General features: G+C 44.8%; 2 protein-coding genes across 8 annotated transcripts in view; both read left to right on the forward strand.

Moving 5' to 3' along the window:
* Positions 1–9,906, forward strand: part of LOC122563324 (adiponectin receptor protein 1-like) — a 37,279-nt gene extending 27,373 nt beyond the window's left edge. Inside the window, exons 3-8 of the mRNA XM_087973736.1 lie at positions 3,371–3,496; positions 3,938–4,109; positions 4,462–4,648; positions 5,068–5,255; positions 7,524–7,717; positions 8,971–9,906. Of these exons, the coding sequence (XP_087829862.1) occupies positions 3,371–3,496; positions 3,938–4,109; positions 4,462–4,648; positions 5,068–5,255; positions 7,524–7,717; positions 8,971–9,099 (996 nt within the window). The 3' untranslated portion in view covers positions 9,100–9,906. The remainder of the gene's footprint in view (positions 1–3,370; positions 3,497–3,937; positions 4,110–4,461; positions 4,649–5,067; positions 5,256–7,523; positions 7,718–8,970) is intronic.
* Positions 9,907–14,502: 4,596 nt separating this feature from the next.
* The window catches only part of klhl12 (kelch-like family member 12), a 55,507-nt gene continuing 49,446 nt past the window's right edge, over positions 14,503–20,563 (forward strand). The window contains exons 1-4 of one of the 7 annotated variants that reach the window (XM_087973737.1): positions 14,503–14,624; positions 16,179–16,289; positions 17,336–17,551; positions 18,252–18,486. In XM_087973737.1, coding sequence (XP_087829863.1) covers positions 18,304–18,486 — 183 coding nt within the window. In that variant the 5' untranslated portion in view covers positions 14,503–14,624; positions 16,179–16,289; positions 17,336–17,551; positions 18,252–18,303. Of the gene's footprint in view, positions 14,625–14,836; positions 15,351–16,178; positions 16,290–17,335; positions 17,552–18,251; positions 18,487–20,563 lie in introns of those variants that run through there. The other 6 variants (XM_043717058.2, XM_087973738.1, XM_043717060.2 and 3 more) reach the window with 6 other exon arrangements.

Genomic DNA, 20,563 nt, shown 5'->3' on the forward strand with positions numbered 1-20,563 from the left:
GTTTAAACAGGTTCAGTGCACTTACAAGGGTTGGTGAGAGATGTAGAAGATCTGGCCCCAGTTTTGTAATCTTAGCAGAGACCATAGGAAATACTGAAGCATCGGCAATGTTGGTAAGCTGAAAGGGGTCGTTGTGGTTGCACTAGCCTTTGTGGCTGGACCTGTGATGTGTACAGTTTAGAAAAGTTGAGAAATGCTAAACATGACTTTTCCTTCTCACTCCATATCGAGTCCCCCAACCTGGACTAACTGATTAGCCCACTCCCTTCATTTTAGCAGTCTTTTCCCTGAGATTTTGAAGTCAATACATGTCTGCACTAGTTAAAACTGAGCACAGAATACAGACTCCTGCTCCAAGGCTGTATAGAGGGTTTGGTGCACTGCTCAAAGATGACCCCTTTCAAAGTAACTGTTTAACTGAGACCCTGTCAGGTGGGCATAAAAGATCACATGGCATTATTTTTCAGGTGATCTGGGGACCCCGGTCAATAGTGAACTCTGCCACTGTCCTGAATTGTGAGGAGGTCTAACCAGTGAGGCCTCACATCCCATGAGTAAATAAAAGAAAGTCTTGACTTTGTGTAGGAGTTAGACTCTATGATATGACAATCTGATTGTGAGATAAAAGCCCTCTGAGCTGAACCTGCAGTACATTTAGAATCATACATCCCATGGCTATGTGGTTGATCTTAGACTGGAAGCATTAAGCAGTTTAGTGAAACTATGTCTCTTGGTCTTGTGATTTAGTTCTTGAACTACATTAGCACTGAGTCTGTAGCGGTGAGGAAACCAGCCTGGATTGCTGAGCTAAGTTGGTGCAGCCATGGGATAGGGAGATGAAACATTGGCCAGGGCTCCATAGGGAACCATGTGAATAGTCTGTATTGAGAGGCTAGGATCAAATTAGGAATGTATGATGTTGGAGCAAGAGCAAGTCATTCAACTCTTAAGTCTGCTGTGCTTAGATCCTGGCTGATCTGATGTGGCCTCAGCTGCACTTTGCTGTTTGCCCTGCAACTCTTGATTCCCTTGTCTATCAAAAAATCTGTCAAATTAAACTTTGAATCTTCACTGACTCAGCCTCTACTGCTTTTCTGGGGAAGAGAATTGCACAAATTAACAACCACCTGAGAGAAACATTTCTCCTCATCTCCACTTTCCAAGAGAGGTGATTTATTTTTCAGCTTTATCTCTTAGTTCTAGTCTCCCCACAAAAAGAAATATACTCCTAGTATCCACCCTTTCAAGTCCCCCTTGGGATCTTCACACATTTCAATAAGATTACTTCTTCTAGACTCCAACAAACGGGCCCAACAAGCCAAATCACTCTTCATTAGGTAAACTCAACATCGCAGAAATGATTCGAGAGAATCCCCGCATAACCTGCTTCTAGCACAATCCATCCTTTCTCACACATAAACTGAACACAGCACTCCAGGTATCGCTTTACCAAGACCTGTACAACTTCATGAATACTTCAAAGACTGTGAGAAGATTTGTAGCTCGGGTGCTCGTTGTTGTGGTTCTGTTCGCCGAGCTGGGAATTTGTGTTGCAGATGTTTCGTCCCCTGTCTAGGTGACATCCTCAGTGCTTGGGAGCCTCCTGTGAAGCGCTTCTGTGATCTTTCCTCCGGCATTTGTAGTGGTTTGAATCTGCCGCTTCCGGTTGTCAGTTCCAGCTGTCCGCTGCAGTGGTCGGTATATTGGGTCCAGGTCGATGTGCTTATTGATTGAATCTGTGGATGAATGCCATGCCTCGAGGAATTCCCTGGCTGTTCTCTGTTTGGCTTGTCCTATAATAGTAGTGTTGTCTCAGTCGAATTCATGTTGCTTGTCATCTGCGTGTGTGGTTACTAAGGATAGCTGGCGTTTCGTGGCTAGTTGGTGTTCATGGATGCAGGACTACTACTACTACTCCTACTACTGCGACCACTAGGACTCATAACAGCACACAAACCAACAGCCACTCTCAGACAACAACTCACCAGAACGAAGGACCTGATACCCGGCATGAGCAAAACCAATGTAGTGCACAAAATCCCATGCAAGGACTGCACAAAACACGACATAGGACAAACAGGAAGACAGCTAACGATCCGCATCCATGAACACCAACTAGCCACGAAACGCCACGACCAGCTAGCCTGAGTAACCACACACGCAGATGACAAGCAACATGAATTCGACTGGGACGACACTACTATTATAGGACAAGCCAAACAGAGAACAGCCAGGGAATTCCTCGAGGCTTGGCACTCATCCACAGATTCAATTAATAAGCACATCGACCTGGACCCAATATACCGACCACTGCAACGGACAGCTGGAACTGACAACCGGAAGCGGCAGGGACAAACCACTATAAATGCCGGAGGAAACACCACAGAAGCGCTTCACAGGAGGCTCCCAAGCACTGAGGATGTCACCTAGACAGGGGACGAAACGTCTGCAACACAAATTCCCAGCTCAGCGAACAGAACCACAACATTCATGAATACTTCTCTACTTTTGTACTCTATTCTCTGTGAGATTCTTTAGTACACTTGCCTTCATTGCTCACATCTTTTGAGTACAGGAGTTGGGACGTCATGTTGAGGTTGTACAGGATGTTGGTGAGGCCCAATGTGGAGTACTGTGTCCAGTTCTGGTCTCCCTGTCAAAGGAAGGTTACTATTAAGCTGGAGAGGATTTAGAAAGATTTACCAGGCTGTTGCTGAGAATAGAGGGTTTGAGTTATAAAGGAGAGGTTGGATAGGCTGGGACTTTTTTCACAGGAGTGTCGGAGGTTGAGGGGTTACCTTATAGAGGTTTATAAAATCATGAGGGGCATAGATAAGGTACTTTGCAGGTGACTTTTCCCTAGGGTTAGGATTTCAAGACTCAGTGGTGAGAGAGAAAGATTTTAAAAAATGAGGGGCTTTTTTTAATATAGAGTGTTTTGTATGGAATGAATTTCCAGAGGAAATGGTGTATTTGGGTACAGTTACGATGTTTAAAAGACATTTGGATAGGTACATGATTAGGAAAGGCTTGGAGGGATATGGGCTAAACAGAGGCAGGTGGGACTGGTTTGGTTTGGGATTAGGATTGACAGGGACTGGTTGGAACGAAGGGTCTGTTTCCCTGCTGTGTGATTCTATCTGAAAGCCTATGGTTTGCAGTCTGTTGTGTTCATATGTGGGGAAGCACGAGGCAATAGAGGGTTGTTTAAATGGGACAGTCCCCAGAAAGGTCTTTGTGTACGACAGAGAACAACAAGACAGTGAAGGAAGCCAGTAGTTGACCGTTCGTGTTGGATTGTGCTGCACATGGCTGGACTCAGTGGCACATTTCACATCACACGCTGACAGACACTGCTTTTATTTTGTAGGGCATGGGATTCCAAACTGACTCGACAACACAGCCTGAAGAAGAGGAGGAAGAGGAGGTGCGAGTGCTAACTCTGCCACTGCAGGCCCATCATGCAATGGAGAAGATGGAGGAGTTTGTATACAAGGTACAGCTCAGTAATATACTGTATCAGAGTACAGGGTAGGTGACACATGGTCCCCTCATACAGTGACACACTGTCCCCGTGGATATTCTCTTTTACTCTGTGTAACTGTTGCACACTAAGCCTGATCTCACATTGGCTCCACTCACCAGCTGCACTAAACCCTGTCACACATCCAATTCAGAACCTTGAGCTGGTCCATGGAATGGGTGATGCCCTGCTAACTGTGAAGTTAATGTTTGCCTATGATAACAGTCTCCTTGGCACGGTGCTGCTGACTGCTATGTGTCTGATTACCTGGCCTGAGATCTGTCTAAGGCAATAACGTCTGAAAATCAGTACCCTTTAAGAACGAGCAGGCGCTGTGCCAGTGATACATGGTATGGCTGATAACCGTTGCTGGTGATATTGGAAGCTGGTGATAATTGTTATCCTGTGTTGCAGGTTTGGGAGGGTCGTTGGCGGGTAATCCCTTATGACGTACTCCCAGACTGGCTGAAGGACAATGATTATTTGCTGTATGGCCACAGGCCACCTATGCCATCATTCCGAGCCTGTTTCAAGAGTATCTTCAGGATCCACACAGAGACTGGGAACATCTGGACACATCTGCTGGGTAAGGGGATGTAGAAATTTCCCTGAATGGTTGCCCCCTGTGTCACTTCCTGGTTTTGTTCCAAGATCTCTTTTGTTATTAATCGATAAATTATCAACACATCTTTAAACCACGTTTCCCAGATGTGACAAAACAGGGGGAGTGTGTGAGGGTGTGAGTAGTGGGAAGAGTGTGAGCATGCGTGTCAGGTACGTGTGTGTGAGGGGGCAGGAAAGAGTAGCACAGGTCTCCTTGTGTTATACTCGGTGGGCATTTTCACTCTGTTCCTAACCAGAGGGCCGGTATGGTGTGAGACGATGTCTTTAAAGTGTATTGGTTGATGAACCCTTCATTAATTGCAGCTTTTGCACAGGTTTTGTCTTCTTCCTGTGCCTGGGAATTCTGACCTTGCTGAGGCCAAACATGTACTTCATGGCCCCTCTGCAGGAGAAGGTCGTCTTTGGCATGTTCTTCCTGGGAGCTGTTCTTTGCCTCAGCTTCTCCTGGCTCTTCCACACGGTCTACTGTCACTCCGAGAAAGTTTCCAGAACGTTCTCCAAGTGAGTACTGGGCACTTGGACCTTGCGTGAGGAGGGATCTGGTTTATAGCAACTTACACCCTCAGTTTCTCAATTCTCTAATTCTGATCCCTCGCACAGGCCTGATTTTAATCACTCTGCCATTGGCCACCCTCAGGCCTAAGCTGTTGGATTCTCTCACTAAAGTTCACCAATTCTCTCACTCTCTCTGTTTTAACATGCTTCTCAAAGCCTTCCTCTTTAATAAAGCTTTTAGTCATTTACCTTACTGTCTCTTTATGTGACTTGGAGCCTAGTTTTGTTTGATAACATTCCTATGAAGCACCTGGAACATCTTACTACACTGCAAATTAAAAGTTGTTATGTTTGTCACTGATATGCTGACATGTAACTTCCATCACTTATGCTCTGCCTTTCATGTTTTTGTTGTTTGTTTCCAGACTGGATTATTCTGGAATCGCCTTGCTTATCATGGGGAGCTTTGTGCCCTGGTTATATTACTCCTTTTACTGCTCTCCCCAGCCCCGACTCATCTACCTCGGCATTGTTTGTGCTCTGGGAATATCAGCCATCATTGTCGCTCAGTGGGATCGATTTGCCACTCCCAAACATCGGCTTACAAGAGCAGGTGAGAATCATGCCAGCCATTACAGAGGAAATGAAGGAACCATTGACTATCGTATCTCTGACCCCCTTCACTCTGTCTGCTTCCTTACCACTCCTTAGGGTGGGATATTAATTGCAGAAGTGACAGTCACTAACATCACCTCCAGCCAATTGTTTTTTTTGGTTCAGCAGTCTCCATCATTTAGCTGAAATATATCAGTTATAATGACAACCGCAGACTTAAGCAAATTCTTTGTTTCTGCCAGTACCTTCTCACCTGACATCTCGCCATGTGGCTCTGTGTATCTGATACTGACTTAGAGATAAAAGAAACTGCAGATGTTGGAATCCAAAATAGGCAAGCAGGAGGCTGGAAGAACCCAGTAAGCCAGTCAGTATCAGGAGGTGGAACAGTCGCTGTTTCTGATATAACCCTCTTGGCAGAGTCACATGGTTGAGTATCCGTGCACAGTGATTTTATACACTGCAGAAGCTGTGTCGCATATACTGTCATTGATTCTGCATGTTACAGTTCACACACAATGTATAATCAAAGTGTATATCGTGAACAGTCAAATATTTAGTTTCTGTCTGTAGTGTGCATCGTCTATGTGTGAATATGTGTGCAGTCGGTGAGTGGAACCGATATGAGAACAGGGTTAGTCTGGGGATGCTGCCTGACCTGCTGTACTTTTCCAGTACCACACCTTTTGATGCTGCTCAAAAAACTCGTCAATTGCTGCCAACAGGTCACTCCGGTGAAACATCTTGGCTAGTTTTATTCCAGTAAGAACCCAACACAAATACATTTGTTGTCATTTGACAGTGTAGGTACCAGGAGTGATAGGGTCTAGTGCAGCCAGTGAGTGGAGCAGGTATGAGAGCAGTGTTAGTGTGTGGTATGATTCCTGCGTATGATGCAGTGTGCGCAGTCTCCTCTCCCTCCATATCTTCTCTCTTGCTCAGTTGTCTAACAGTTGTTCAACATCCAGTACTGGATAAACCAGTGATTTTCTCTGAATGTTGGGAAGATAAAAGCCATTGTCTTTGGTCCCCACCACAATGTCTGTTCCTGACCCACCAACTCCATCCTTCTTGCTGGCAACTGTCTGAGACTAAAGGAGGCTGCTTTCACCCTCGCAGTTACATTAGACTGAGACGAGGTTTTTGCTACGTATCCATACCATCACGAAAGCTGCTCATTACCACATCCATTCCACTCATTCCTGTCATTGTTACCTCCATTTGACCTGTCTTAGTCTCCCATCTTGCACACTCCTACTTAAATAGATCTAAACCTTTCCTGCCACTATCCTAGTGTACATTGTTGCTCACTGATTGTGCCTGTTGCTGCCTGTCAGTGGAGATGCTTCTCCAGTGTTTTCTGGCTAGCTCTCACCTGATCGCTTTCCAGTCTCTTGTCAGAACCTTTGAGGAAACTGAAGCGATAAATGAACAAAAACTGTAAAGACAACTCAGCCCTTCTTTTTCTCTTGTCTTTCCAACTACTGCAGTATTTTGCATTCATTCCTTCCTGCCCACACCCCTCAACCATTTCTCTGCATCCCCCTTTGCTCCCCCAGTTCCATCATTGCTCTGGGGCAGATGGCAGGAGAAGTGAGGGGAAAGATGAGGGGCCACAGGAAGAGCTGGGGGAAGATTCTTCCAGATCTCCACCTCTCTGGAATTTCTGCACCCTCCAATTTTGACTTCTTAGGCAGCTCTTGAATTTAATCACCTCGCCTTTGGCAGTTGTGCATTCCATCAGTCTAGGCCTAAGCTCTGGAAATCTCCCTCTAAACCTTTCACCCCTGGAAGACTATCCGTCATTTCAACCAAACCTGATCATCTGCTGAAAGAACTCGAAGAAAGTGAGGATATAGATACTGGAGAGTCAGAGTCGAAAAATGTGGTGCTGGAAAAGCACAGCAGCTCAAGCAGCATCCTAGGATGCTGATGAAGGGATTATACCCGAAACCTTGATTCTCCTGCTCCTCAGATGTTGCCTGACCTGCTGTGCTTTCCCAGTGCCACAACTTTCGACGATGCTAAAACAACTCGTCAACTGCTGCCCACTGGTCACTTCTCTGAAATACCTTGGCCACTTTTAATCCAGTAAAAACACCATACAAATAAACTTGTTGTTGTTTGACAGTGTGGGCGGCAGGAGTATAGTCCGTATAGTCAGGGTATCAAGTGTACCCAGTGAATGTGCAGATTATGCCCAGTGTTGTTCACATCGGTGTGAGAACTGTGTAATGTCTATTGACTCTTCCATTTGTTTGTGCAGGTGTGTTTCTTGGTCTTGGCCTGAGTGGAATTGTCCCCACTCTCCATTTTACGATCGCTGAGGGGTTTGTCAAAGCGACAACTGTTGGACAGATGGGCTGGTTCTTCCTGATGGCTGCAATGTATATCACCGGGGCTGGGTTATATGCCGCTCGGATTCCAGAACGATTCTTCCCTGGCAAATGTGATATATGGGTAATGTACAAATCAATTCTTCAGCTACTTCTCAGCCTCCGTTACTGGAGCTGGCCTGGCCTTGTTTGGCAACTCCTGCTATGATCCAGATACCTTTCTCCTGTATGTTTCTATGCTGCTATTTCCTGGATCATTTCAACGGGACAAACAGCAAGTCTTATATAAAAACAAATGTTGCTGGAAAAGCTCAGGTCTGGCAGCACCTGTGAAGAGTTAACATTTCCGGTCCGGTCACAGATGCTGCCAGACTTGCTGAGTTTTTCCAGCAACATTTGTTTTTGTTTCTGGTTTACAGCGTCCGCAGTTCTTTCGGTTTTCATTTAGAATGTCTTGTACCTTGTTTACAATCGAGCTAGTATTTATTTTGAGCTTTGACTCAATGGGTACATTGTTTAAATCTATTCTAAAGCTTGAAATGCTAACATTCACTGGGTTGCTGTCTCTGAAGCTCCTGAGCGATGTTCTCTCCTGAGCTGCCTGGCCACACAGCTGCTGGGAAGCCCCACACACTTCAGTTGTCATGCCACTGCATAACTGCTGCTTTGAGAAGCTATTACTGTGCTTAGATGTCAAGAAGTCTGCACAGGAGTGAGGAAAATGAGAGGGGATATTGCTGCTGAGTAGTTGTAGCATCTTCTCTCTTCTTTTCAGCTACTGTGGTATTTTGCATTCATTCCTCCCTGGATCAATACTTGCCCTCAGATCATGCATTAAGAAACAAGGTCTGCTCAGTATCGCCTTGTGTGTCGTGTTTTCTTCATTCTAACAGACAAGTGCTTCATTGGCTCGTGCACTTGTTGAGGTCCTGAATGGTGTTGAAGAAATACGGACACTTTTCTGTGTTGTGTCTGAGCAAATCTGGAACAATCCATGCTGAAGCAGGCCCTACAGTGTGGAAACAGGCCAGTTGGCCCCACAGGTTCACACCAACTCTCCGAGGAGGATCCCACCCAGACTCACTCCATCCCCACCCTATCCCTGCATTTCCAAAGGCAAATCCACTTAATTTACATATCTCTGGATACTATGGGCAATTTAGCATGACCAATCCACCTAACCTGCACATCTTTTGGACTGTGGGAGGAAACCAGAGCACCTGGAGGAAACCCATGCAGAGACAGAGAGAATGTGCAAATTCCACACAGTCGCCCAAGGCTGGAATTGGACCCAGATCCCTGGTGCTGTGAGACAGCAGTGCTAACCACTGAGCCATCATGCCCTCCTAACCAGCACTTTTCCTTTTCTCTACCCAGTTCCAGTCACATCAGCTATTCCACGTCTTGGTGGTAGTCGCAGCCTTTGTTCACTTCCATGGCGTTTCCAACCTGCAGGAATTCCGATATGGGCTAGAAGGAGGCTGCACAGATGATTCCCTCCTCTGAAACCAGGGACTGCTGCACAGAGTTCTCTAACAACACAGCCTGAAGTGCATTGAAACTTTTCTCTTCATTTTATTTCTTTTTTTCTAAAACAAATAAAAAACACCATTCCCTACTTGCCATCCCTCATCTCAGAAACAAAAGAAAGCAGAATGGACAGCTTCTTTTGTCACTGCACACTTGATTGGGGTGAGGGTTGGGGAGAGGGCAGAGTTGCTGAGAGAGAGGCTGGGCAAATATTTACTGAGATTACCTTTGTATCACATGCCTCAACCACTGTCACTTTTGTTGAAGGGGCCCCCATTGAGGACGTTGGGAATTCCAGTCAGCCAGCTCTTCCACATGTGGCATAAGCCCAGCCTTGCAGAACTGTGACCTGTTCATGCATCAAGTAGCAAGAAACCACTTGCCCTGGCTGAGGTTGGAATAATCCCTAGCAAATACCCTGGGAATGGCCCGTGTCCAGTCAACACTGACTGACTGAACGAACACTTCGAGATCTTATTATGTCACTCATTCTGCTCAGTTCCTTTCTCTCAGCTGCTGAAATTGTTTAGGAAGGACAGTGTGTGTGGTGGGAAATTAAACCTAGCAGTATGGTAGCTGTGATGTGCGGGCACTTTATATTCAGTGATGTATGTGGAACACAGTATTTATTTTAAGGGGTTTTCTGATTGCCTTTATAGACATGTACATTTCTTCACGGGCATTGTAAATTAAATCTTAGGGGAGGGGGAGGGGCAGTCCTGTTGTATATAGATGTAGATGAGTCAATCTGTATCCTGCAATAAAAACTTTGGTTTACACTGAGCAGTCATTGTATTCTTTGTGATAAATCAGTATTATTTCCAGGTCTGTAGAGATTAATGCTCTCCTGAGATGGGGGAGCACAGATGGGCGGCACAGTGGCACAGTGGTTAGCACTGCTGCCTCACAGCGCCAGAGACCCGGGTTCAATTCCCGCCTCAGGCGACTGACTGTGTGGAGTTTGCACCTTCTCCCCGTGTCTGCGTGGGTTTCCTCCGGGTGCTCCGGTTTCCTCCCACAGTCCAAAAATGTGCAGGTTAGGTGAATTGGCCATGCTAAATTGCCCGTAGTGTTAGGTGCAGGGGTAAATGTAGGGGAATGGGTTTGGGTGGGTTGCGCTTCGGCGGGTCGGTGTGGACTTGTTGGGCCGAAGGGCCTGTTTCCACACGGTAAGTAATCTAATCTAATCTAATCTAAAAAAATACTCTGCCCCTTTTCCACACTGTATCCAAAATGGAGACTGTTGATTTCCGTGGAAAATTGGGAGGAAGTGTTACACTCCAAAGCCCACAGGCTGCCCTCAACTGTTAAACTACAAACTAAAGCCCTGTTTTTCTCCCACTGCATCTACAAGATGCACTCCAGCAGCTCCCCAAGCAGCCCCTTCAACAGCACCTTCCAAACCTGTGACTTTACCATCTCGAAGAACAAAGGCAACCAGGTGCTTGGGAACAAATGTCTCTTCAAGTGGCACACAATCCTGACTTGAAAAGATATCACTATTCCTTCACTGGTCTGGGTCAAAATCCTGGAATTCAAATCCCAGACCATAAATATGCACAAGTTTAGAACTGAAATTCAATCAGCTCGAAAACTCAGCTTTTTAGGAGACCTCATTAATCAACTTCCTATTTTACATCTGGCAGGTAAAGTTAACTGGAGTAGAGCTTCATGATTCTTGGCTCAAAGTGACAGTTTTACTCATCCAGATCCATCTCCTGAACTCAACTGGCTGGTTAGTCACCATTGTCTCCTCCTGCTCTGATCCCAGTTTGTCACAAATGATCAACATGTTTGTAATTTGTTGTCAGCAGGTCAACCAGCTGGAAGTAGAAAAATGTAACTGGGGTATGTCTTAACTACCAGCTTATGGGTTTGGAGTCACTTGCAGGGCAACTACACAACGGGAATGTGGAAATTGTATTACCAATGTCTGGCTGACCGCAAGTGTGGACACACACCAAACCTCACCTCACCTCTATCAGGTGGAACTACCAACTGAACATGCTGCAAGTGCAGCAACCCAAAAACTCAGTTTGGTTCTCGATGTACAAGTACATGTTTCACTCCCAGCCTCTGCAACTAACAGAGATAGTGTGCAATCCCAAATGTGAGATGTGGCAGCTAACCTATCTGATAAACATCTGCTTCCAGCATTGTCAAGGGGATCTCTGTGAGGCAATTTGTGATGTCCCAAGAAGCCTGAACGCTTGAGACAAAATCCAGTCTGTAAGAGGCCACGTCTTTTTCATTTTGAGACTATAAACTAAAATGAAGGTTTGACTGCTATAAATGAATTGAGAATTTTGCAATGTGAAAATTAAATGCTGCATGTATTTTTGAGCTGTGCTTTGGAGGCAATAAGAGGGAGAACTCGAGACTTGCGCCAAGAATCTTTCAAGTTAAGGAAATTCTGTCAAAACGCAGCAGTCTGGTTGAGCTGCAGAGTGTTAGAAACAGTAGTAAGTGCCAATAACAGAAAAGGATAGGAAATAGTCAGATCCTGTACATGGAAAGTATCTATCTCTCCTCTCTCATTCCCTGTGGGGAAAAAGATGGAAAGCTCAAAAAAATTAATTCAAAATATCTAAGTTCCCCATTATCAACCATCAAATTTAAAAACAATTGTAACCATTCAGGCAACAGAGTGTCCTCATGACTAACATCAAAACACTGGAGAGAAAATCACTTTTCACCATGTTGACTAAATATTTGATCTTCAGAATCATGTTTACCCTGATTATATGCTTCCAAATAAACCTGTTGGACTATAACCTGGTGTCGTGTGACTTTTAACCTGGTACATCCTAACATAACCCTTCTTCTTCCTCTTGACAAGAGATTCAACTTCTTTAGTAAATTATGGCTCCCTTGCTCAACCACTTCCTCCCTGCCTGACAGGTACATACTTATCAAGGACCTGCAGTAGCTGTTCCTTGAATAACCTCCACATTTCAATTGTGCCCATCCCTGTAATTTCCTTCCCCATCCAGTGCATCCTAAATCTTGCCTAATCAGGTCATAATTGCCTTCCTCCCAGCTATAACTCTTGCCCTGCGGTATATACCTATCTCTTTCCATTGCTAAAGTAAACATAACTGAATTGTGATCACTATCACCAAAGTGCTCAAACCTCCAAATCTAACACCTGGCCGGATTTATTACCCAGTACCAAATCCAATGTGGCCTCACCCCTTATTGGCTTATTTACATACTGTGTCAGGAAACCATCCTGCACACATTGGACAAAAACAGACTCTCTAAAGTACTTGAACTATAGTATTTCCAGTCAATATTTGGAAAATTAAAGACCCCTTAACAATTACCCTATACAGAATTATCTTTGCTATCCTTTCCTCTAAATCTCTGGAACTATTCAGAGGCCTGTAGAGAACTCCCAACAGAGTGACCTCTCCTTTCCTGTTTCCAACCTCAGTCCATACTACCTGAGTAGATGAGTCTTCAAACGTCCTTTCTGCCACCGTAGTACTGTCCTTGACTAACAATGCCACACCTCACCCTCTTTTAACATCTTCCCTGTTCTTATTGAAACATGTAAATCCCGCAACTTGCAACAGCCATTCCTATCTCTGCTCTATCCATGTCTCCAAAATGGCCACAACATCAAAGTCCCAGATACCAACCCATGCTGCAAGTTCACCCACCTTATTCTGAATGCTCCTGGCATTGAAGTGGACACTTTTACGACCTTGAAACCTCACTGCTCTCAACCTCCTGTACACTGGAACTACAATTCAGGTTCCCATCCCCCTGCTGAATTAGTTTCAACCCTCCCGAAGAGCATTATTAAACATACCCCAGGATATGGTACCCCTCTGGTTAAGGTGTAGACCATCCAGTTTGTAGACGTCCCAAAATGAGCCCCAATTATCCAGGTGTCCAAATCCCTCCCTCCTGCACAATCTCTGTAGCCATATGTTCAACTCCTCTCTCTCCCTATTCTTCCCCTCGCTAGCACGTGGCAGGGGGAACAAACCTGAGATAACAACTCTGTTTGTTCTAGGTCTAAGCTTCCACCCTAGCTCCCTGGATTTCTGCCATAAATCCCCATCCCATTTCTTACCCATATCGTTAGTGCCTATGTGGACCATGACTTGGGGCTGCTCCCCCTCCGCCTCAAGGATCCCGAAAACATGATCCGAGACATCATGAACCCTGGAACCTGTGAGGCACACACCAACTGTGAGTCTCTCCCGTTCCCACAGAATCTCCTATCTGTCCCTCTAACTTTGGCGTCCCCAATGACTAATGCTCTCCTCCTCTCCCCCTTTCCCTTCTGAACAACAGGGACACAATGTGCTAAAGACCTGTGACCCATTGCTTACCCTGGTAAGTCGTCCCTCACAACAATATCCAAAACGGTATACTTGTTATTGAGGGGAACGACCACAAAGGATCCCTGCACTGTCTGCCAGTTCCCATTCCATCCCCTGACTGTAACCCTTCTACTTTTTTCTTTTACCTGAGGTGTGACTACTTCCCTGTAACGCCTCTCAATAACCCCCTCCGCCTCCCAAATGATCCAAAGTTCATCCAGCTCCAGTTCCCTAACGCGCTTTTCGAGGAGCTGGACTTGGGTGCACTTAAGAGTCATAGAGATGTACTGCACGGAAATGTTGTAATTGTACCAGCCTCCACCACTTCCTCTGGCAGCCCATTCCACACACGCACCATTCTCTGTGTGAAAACATTGACCCTTAGGTCTCTTTTATATCTTTCCCCTCTCACCCTAAACTTATGCCCTCTTGTTCTGGACGCCCCCACCCTAGGGAAAACACCTTGTCTGTTTACCCTATCCATGCCCCTCATGATTTTAGAAACTTCTCTGAGGTCACCCCTCAGCCTCTCCAGGGAACATAGCACTAGCCGATTCAACCTCTCCCTATTGCTCAAGTCCTCCAACCCTGGCAACATCCTTGTAAATCTTTTCTGAACCATTTTTAGTTTCACAACATCCTTCTGATAGGAAGGGGGAGGGGAGAGGAGGGGAAGGGGGAGGGGAGAGGAGGGGGAGGGGAGAGGAGGGGGAGGGGAGAGGGGAGAGGGGGGAGAGGGGGGGAGGGGGAGGGGGAGAGGGGAGAGGGGGGAGGGGGAGAGGGGGGAGGGGGAGAGGGGAGAGGAGGGGGAGGGGGAGGAGAGGGGGTGGGGAGGGGGGAGAGGAGGGGGAGGGGGAGGAGAGGGGGTGGGGAGGGGGAGGGAGAAGGGGAGGGGGAAGGGGGAGGGGGGGAGAGGGGAGAGAGGGATGGGGAGGTGGAGAGAGCGAGGGGGAGGGGAAGGGACGGGGTGAACGATGTCATGTGAATGTTTGCTACGCGCGCATGCGTCAGGCGGTGCATTGTGGGGGCTGTAGTCCAGGAGGAGCCGCGGCCGGTGGACGGTAAGAGCTCGGCCCCGGGGCCTGTCGCTGCGGCCTGATCCCCGCCTCCTCCCCACATCCCTTAAGGATAAGGAAGGGGCCAACTGGGAAAACAAGGATCCTGGTAAACATGAAGCCCGGCAAATGGGCCCCGAGACTGTGAGGGTCGTGGGGGGTGAATAACCGGGAATGGGGTAATCCCCAGGGGGAGGGGTAAAGGGGGGGGCAGGGAGCCACTAAGAGAGGGATCACTGAGGAGGGTCAAGATCACCAGGATCGGGCGGAGGAGGGCGGAGGAGAGACCTCCAGGGATACAGGTGATATCACTGCAGTTGTTGCCAGGAGTTGTACAGATCCAGGATACAGCAGAAAAAAAATGGAGTAAGGGAGGAGGAAAAGATGAGGAATCCAGATAATTGGAAATAAACTGGGAATGGGATAACACCAACAAAAAGGAAGATTATTGTGGGGTGAGGGTGTAGAAGAACAACAGCAAGGGTCAGTAAACACCCAGCAATGTCTCAGGGAATACCAGGTAAATGGAGCAAGTGCTTTGTGATAGAATTAGATTGGGAAATTTAACTCTAGATTTAAACGTTTTGATGTGGAAAAATTACCTTAGACATTTCCTGAGAGTGGGTTCAAGAAGGTGTGTGCTCTACATTAGTGCTTGATGATAATGAGAGTCTGATCTGACTCCTCTTCAGAACTCCAACAGTACTTTGCTTTTAATTCTTGGTTATAATTAACTTGGCTGTGCCCGAAAAGCTCTTGCTCACATTCATCGGAAAAAGCATCCAAGGGGCTTTGAATGTCTTAATGGTAAAAACAAAACTGAGGGATTTAGAAGGTAAGTTCCAGAGTGTGGACCTAATCTTGCTGGAGGCTTTGACACTGCTGACATTTGGGGTGGGGGTGTTTAGTGATATAGTTAAGGGAAACGATTCAAGAAAATTGCTGTGAAATTTAAGACCCGCACTAAGATGGTATCTTTAAATCTATCAGTAATGATTGGATTCAGCCTATGGTTACAGATCCATGCTAAATGATTAAATGCTGGCTTTTTTGCACGGTGCTAGGGTAGCCCAGGTGTGTTAACATACCAAAAAATCATGAACAAGACAGCTTAGAAGGTCCATATGCATCCTTCAATGTGAAAGTACTTGAGTGAGGAGGAAACAGTTAACATAAAGAAAATCCCAGCTCCACCAATGAGGTTTGCAGAAGCTATTGAAGCTACTCTGTTGCCAAGTCCATATAAGAATAATGTGGAACTGTTTTCCTGTGACCTTTTTATAGTGAGTATTTCCACAGAGTATGGCTGAATTACTGGAACAGGCTCCTAGGGTTTGCAATTTGCTACTGATAGAAAGAAGTCTCATGCCTAGAGAGAACAACTTGGTTTACTAGGGCCTATAATGCTGTAATATTTTTAATTTGTATGACAGACTCAGGTTGTATTCCTGATGAAGGGCTTTTGCCCGAAACGCGATTTTGCCTGTCCTCGGGTGCTGCCTGAATTGCTGTGCTCTTCCAGCACTACTGATCCAGAATCTGGTTTCCAGCATCTGCAGTCATTGTTTTTACCTTTTTAGACTCAGGTTGTGTTCACATAGTGGAAGTGCACTCTTTGAGAAGTGAATCGATTTTGTCATATTGATCCTTTTTTTTATTCCAGGTGGTATGACTGGGTATGGCTGAAGGCAACTGAACTGAGAGAAATTCTATGAAATTACCTTTGCCCAGTTCTGGAGGAACGGAAAAGCTTAGGAGTAATTGTATGCTGCTGGTAGGTGGTGGACTTGAGCTCTCCCGTGGCTTATCAAATGTGCTAGTAACTCTGGTTTGGCAAACAAATATAAGAATAAGCCGAAATAAAAACAGATAGAACTGTGGATGCTGTAAGAATAAGCCTTTTCTGTGATGTAAGGACAAATAATGTGTCTAATTCCTTTTAATGTTTCTAAAACATTCACAAACCACATTGTCAGGCTGCTTTTGCAATTTACGTTGTTTTCATTGTTTCTCTGCTTACACTACAGGGTTAATTATTGCTATTCAGGATCACAAGGAACTACAGATTCCCACTGCATTGTTTTCTGTTGCAACACTACTGTCAGCAGATTTTTAAATTCATGTTATTCAATTTAATCCATCAATACTGATCTAGCGTCAAGTATTCAGACACAAGAAGAGACCTAGGTCTGTTATTTCTTGGACTTGATAAGAGTACAAATATCATAAGACAATTGGGGCAACAAGCTGTAGTCTGTGCTCAGAATTGGAGCAATGTGTTTAATCTATTGTCCTGGTACAAATCTGAAGCAGAATAGAGTCAAGAATTGGCAAATAAATTGTGTTTATGACAGGAAAGTGGTTGTAACAACCCATCAAGGCATTCTGTTTTTAGATTAGATTACATTACAGTGTGGAAACAGGCCCTTCGGGCCAACAAGTCCACACCGACCCGCCGAAGCGAAACCCACCCATACCCCTACATTTACCCCTTCCTAACACTACGGGCAATTTAGCATGGCCAATTCACCTGACCCTGCACATCTTTGGACTGTGGGAGGAAACCGGAGCACCCGGAGGAAACCCACGCAGACACGGGGAGAACGTGCAAACTCCACACAGTCAGTCGCCTGAGGTGGGAATTGAACCCGGGTCTCTGGCGCTGTGAGGCAGCAGTGCTAACCACTGTGCCACCGTGCCGCCCACAAACAGAAGGATTAGTATACACTGCGGTAACTAAAGGTTCTGATGTGGAATGTGCATTTTGGAAACATTTATGTGGAATTGATGCCCTGTGTTTATTTCTGAAATGTTTTTCAGAACAAGTTGAATCCATGTTCTCCAGACAAGGCCTGAATGCTTTCGTTAGTTAACATTTGGATCGGGCTTCTTTTCATGTAGAGCATGAGATCCTTTACATCTGTTTGAGAGAGGCCTTGGTTTAATATTTCATCTGAAAGATACCATCTCAAGTTAGACTGAATTCCTTGACCACCAGCTTAAATTATTCGGGTTTGAAATCACACCGAGTGGAATGTGAGTATTCTACCACTGAGCCAAGATTAGTACCTTAAGAACTTTAGATAGTGTGGTTGTGAGTGACTGGGAGATCTTTGCCTTGTGGTTGGTTTAGAGTTATGGTGACAATGGACTGAGTTAAGGAGAAGGTTCTGTTGTGTTGTGGCTCACAGACAAACACACACTTGTGTTTGTGTCAGCGACAACAAAATAATGTAAGTCTTAGAATGAAAATGCACTAATCCTAAGATTGAAATAGCCCAAGATATCTTGAGAAATGAGAAATCTGATTTGCAATGCACCAGCTTTTAAGAAGGAGGCTGGTTGCTGTGCGTGGATTAGCAGCACTGTGGGTGGCCAGTGGCATTGAGTGTAGGTATGTGGATTTGGTTAGGATAGTCAGTGAGAACATTTACGAACAGTCAGTGTGATGCACCAGATAAGGAATAGAAAGGCCTTGAGATCAAAACACACAGAAACGAATTGCCTGTTTAGGTTAGCCAACAGGCAAAATCTCAGCAGAGAGCTGAGGAGAAAGATGGGTATGGTGAACAATGTCCATGATTTCTCAGATAGTACTATTGCTTGTCAAATATTTTCTTTAAACAAAAATCTATATTAAACGTATAGCCTTAAATTTTGCGAATAATATACTAAACCTGAGAGCATTCATTTTCCTAGCCTTTTAATAAGTGTTATTGGTCTGATTTTAATCCAGCTGTAGGTAACTATCCCTCTCTTCACTGACTATAAAAGTGGAAAGGCTCAACATGGCTCCTCGGGATATAATGACTAACTCACACGCCAAGTCCATTCTGAACACTATGAACTCTCTGAGGAAGAGTAACACCCTGTGCGATGTCACATTGCGAGTTGATAGCAAGGACTTTCCTGCTCATCGTATTGTGTTGGCTGCTTGCAGTGATTACTTTTGTGCCATGTTCACCAGTGAGGTAAGCTGGCTCTGAATTTGGCCATAAAGGTTGGTAACTCCTTTCTCACAGCAGCACTAACATTCGTCAGTTTACCAATTTTTAAATCAACTGAGAAGATCCAAGATAGTGACAGATGTTTTACTAAGGAGAGGTATTAAGGAACTACGTTGAGGACCTCTGGAGGAGCCTGAGATGGATCATGCATTTAGCACTATTAATTGAAGATTGTCGCAAAAGCTTCAGCCTTTTGCATTGATGTGTCGGGCTCCCCCATCATTGAGGATAAAGGAATGTTTGGAGTATCTCCTTTTCCAATGAATTGTTTATAATTGTCCACCCTCATTCATGGATGTGACAGGGCTGTGGAGCTTAGATCTGTTGGTTGTGAGATTGCTTAGCACTGTCAATCACTTATTTCTTGTGCAGTTTGGTATTTAAGTAGTTGTGTTTGTCACTTCACCAGGTTGACATCTCATTTGTAGGTGTACCTAGTGCTGCTTCTGGTATGCCTTCCTACACTCTTCTTTAAACTAGAGTCAATCGCAGACCTAGTTTAGCAGCTATGACCTTTATCAACTCCGTTGGTTTTGCCGGTGATGTGCTACTCTTGGTAATGAACATTGAAGGCCCCCACTGACAGTACACCTGATGTTTTTGCCATCCTTAGCGATTCTTCCAAATGTTGTTCAAGGTCAAGGTTGGAGGAGGAGGGGTTGAGAGGTCTTGGAGATTGTCATGGGGATGTAGCAGAGTTTGGTTGTGTCCTGAATACTCAGAACCTAGCTGCCTGGTCTGAGAATTAAGATTGACAGTTAACTGGTATGGAGTTATGGCCCAGCCAATCAGCACCCACTTCTTATTTTGTATAAAATGGTGTCTGTTTTTCTTTCAAGTTAGTTTCTTGTATCCTGACAATATATAAAGGTTCAACTTCTAGTCGGCTTTGAGCAATGTTTAAATTCTATAATAACAAGCATTAATTGATAATGGCTTCCCTTGTTACTTTTGAAATAAATCACAATAGAATAATTAAGAAAAACAAGCAAAACATGTAAAATGACAACATTTTCTTTTGCACATTGAAGTCCCAGTGTCTTTTTCTCAGCATGTCCAATGGTTATATCAGAGCGCTGACTGCTCTTATCCACCCATTTCAATTTGGAAATGTACCTGTTTAAACTGCAATATTGATCCTCCATTTTTTTTTACTTGTTTTTGAAAGAGAGGAATGTATAGGCTGCCTATATATATTCTGTGTTCATGCACCTCCCTCCACTTCACCTGACAAAGGAGCAGTGCTCCAAAAGCTTGTGATTTTAAATAAACCTGTTGGGGAATAACCTGGTGTCATGTGACTTCTGACTTTCATCAAAACATTAACCTGGGATTCTGGATTACGAGTCCAGTGACGTTGTCACTACTTTATTAACTCCCATGTACCTTACTCCATATGTTCTTTGACATGCATTGGGGAGAAGTGGTAGCATCTAGTTTTGATCGTCCCAGCCTTTTTCCTATGGTAGTTTTTGTTCTTCACCCACAACACTTCCTTCTCGAGTATCTCATACTGCTGTGACAGCCATGTACCCATTTCCTGTCCACTTTTGCCAAACCACATCTCACTTTACCAAAATTGGCCTTTCCCCAATTTAAAGTTTTTGCTCTTGATGTGACTGTATTCTTTTCCATAAGTACGCTAAATCTAACCATATCCTAATGATTATTACCACATGCTGCTGTCCCACTGGTATCCCTTCTGCATACTCAGATCATCCTCCGAAAGCAAGTCCAGAACTCGCCCTTCTTTTGTTGGGCTGGTTATTTATACAGTTCTGACTATTTCAAGAATTTAATTTGGATTTTTACACTTTACCTTTTATCCCAGTTAATATTTGAGTAGTTGGAATTCTTCAATATTACTGCCCTGTTGTTTCTGCACTTCTCAACCTATTACCTATATATTTGTTCCTCTTTTTCTCTCTGATGTGGAATCTAAAGAAATGTTTGTTTTAAAATTTAATTACATGCCCTATATTATGTGGTTCCTATAATTGATTTTTCCATGGCCCTATATGCATGTTACTTATTATAAAAT

This window comes from Chiloscyllium plagiosum, unplaced genomic scaffold, assembly GCF_037043375.1.
Source record: "Chiloscyllium plagiosum isolate Xiang-an unplaced genomic scaffold, Cpla_swu_hap1 HiC_scaffold_26, whole genome shotgun sequence".
NCBI lineage: Eukaryota > Metazoa > Chordata > Chondrichthyes > Orectolobiformes > Hemiscylliidae > Chiloscyllium > Chiloscyllium plagiosum.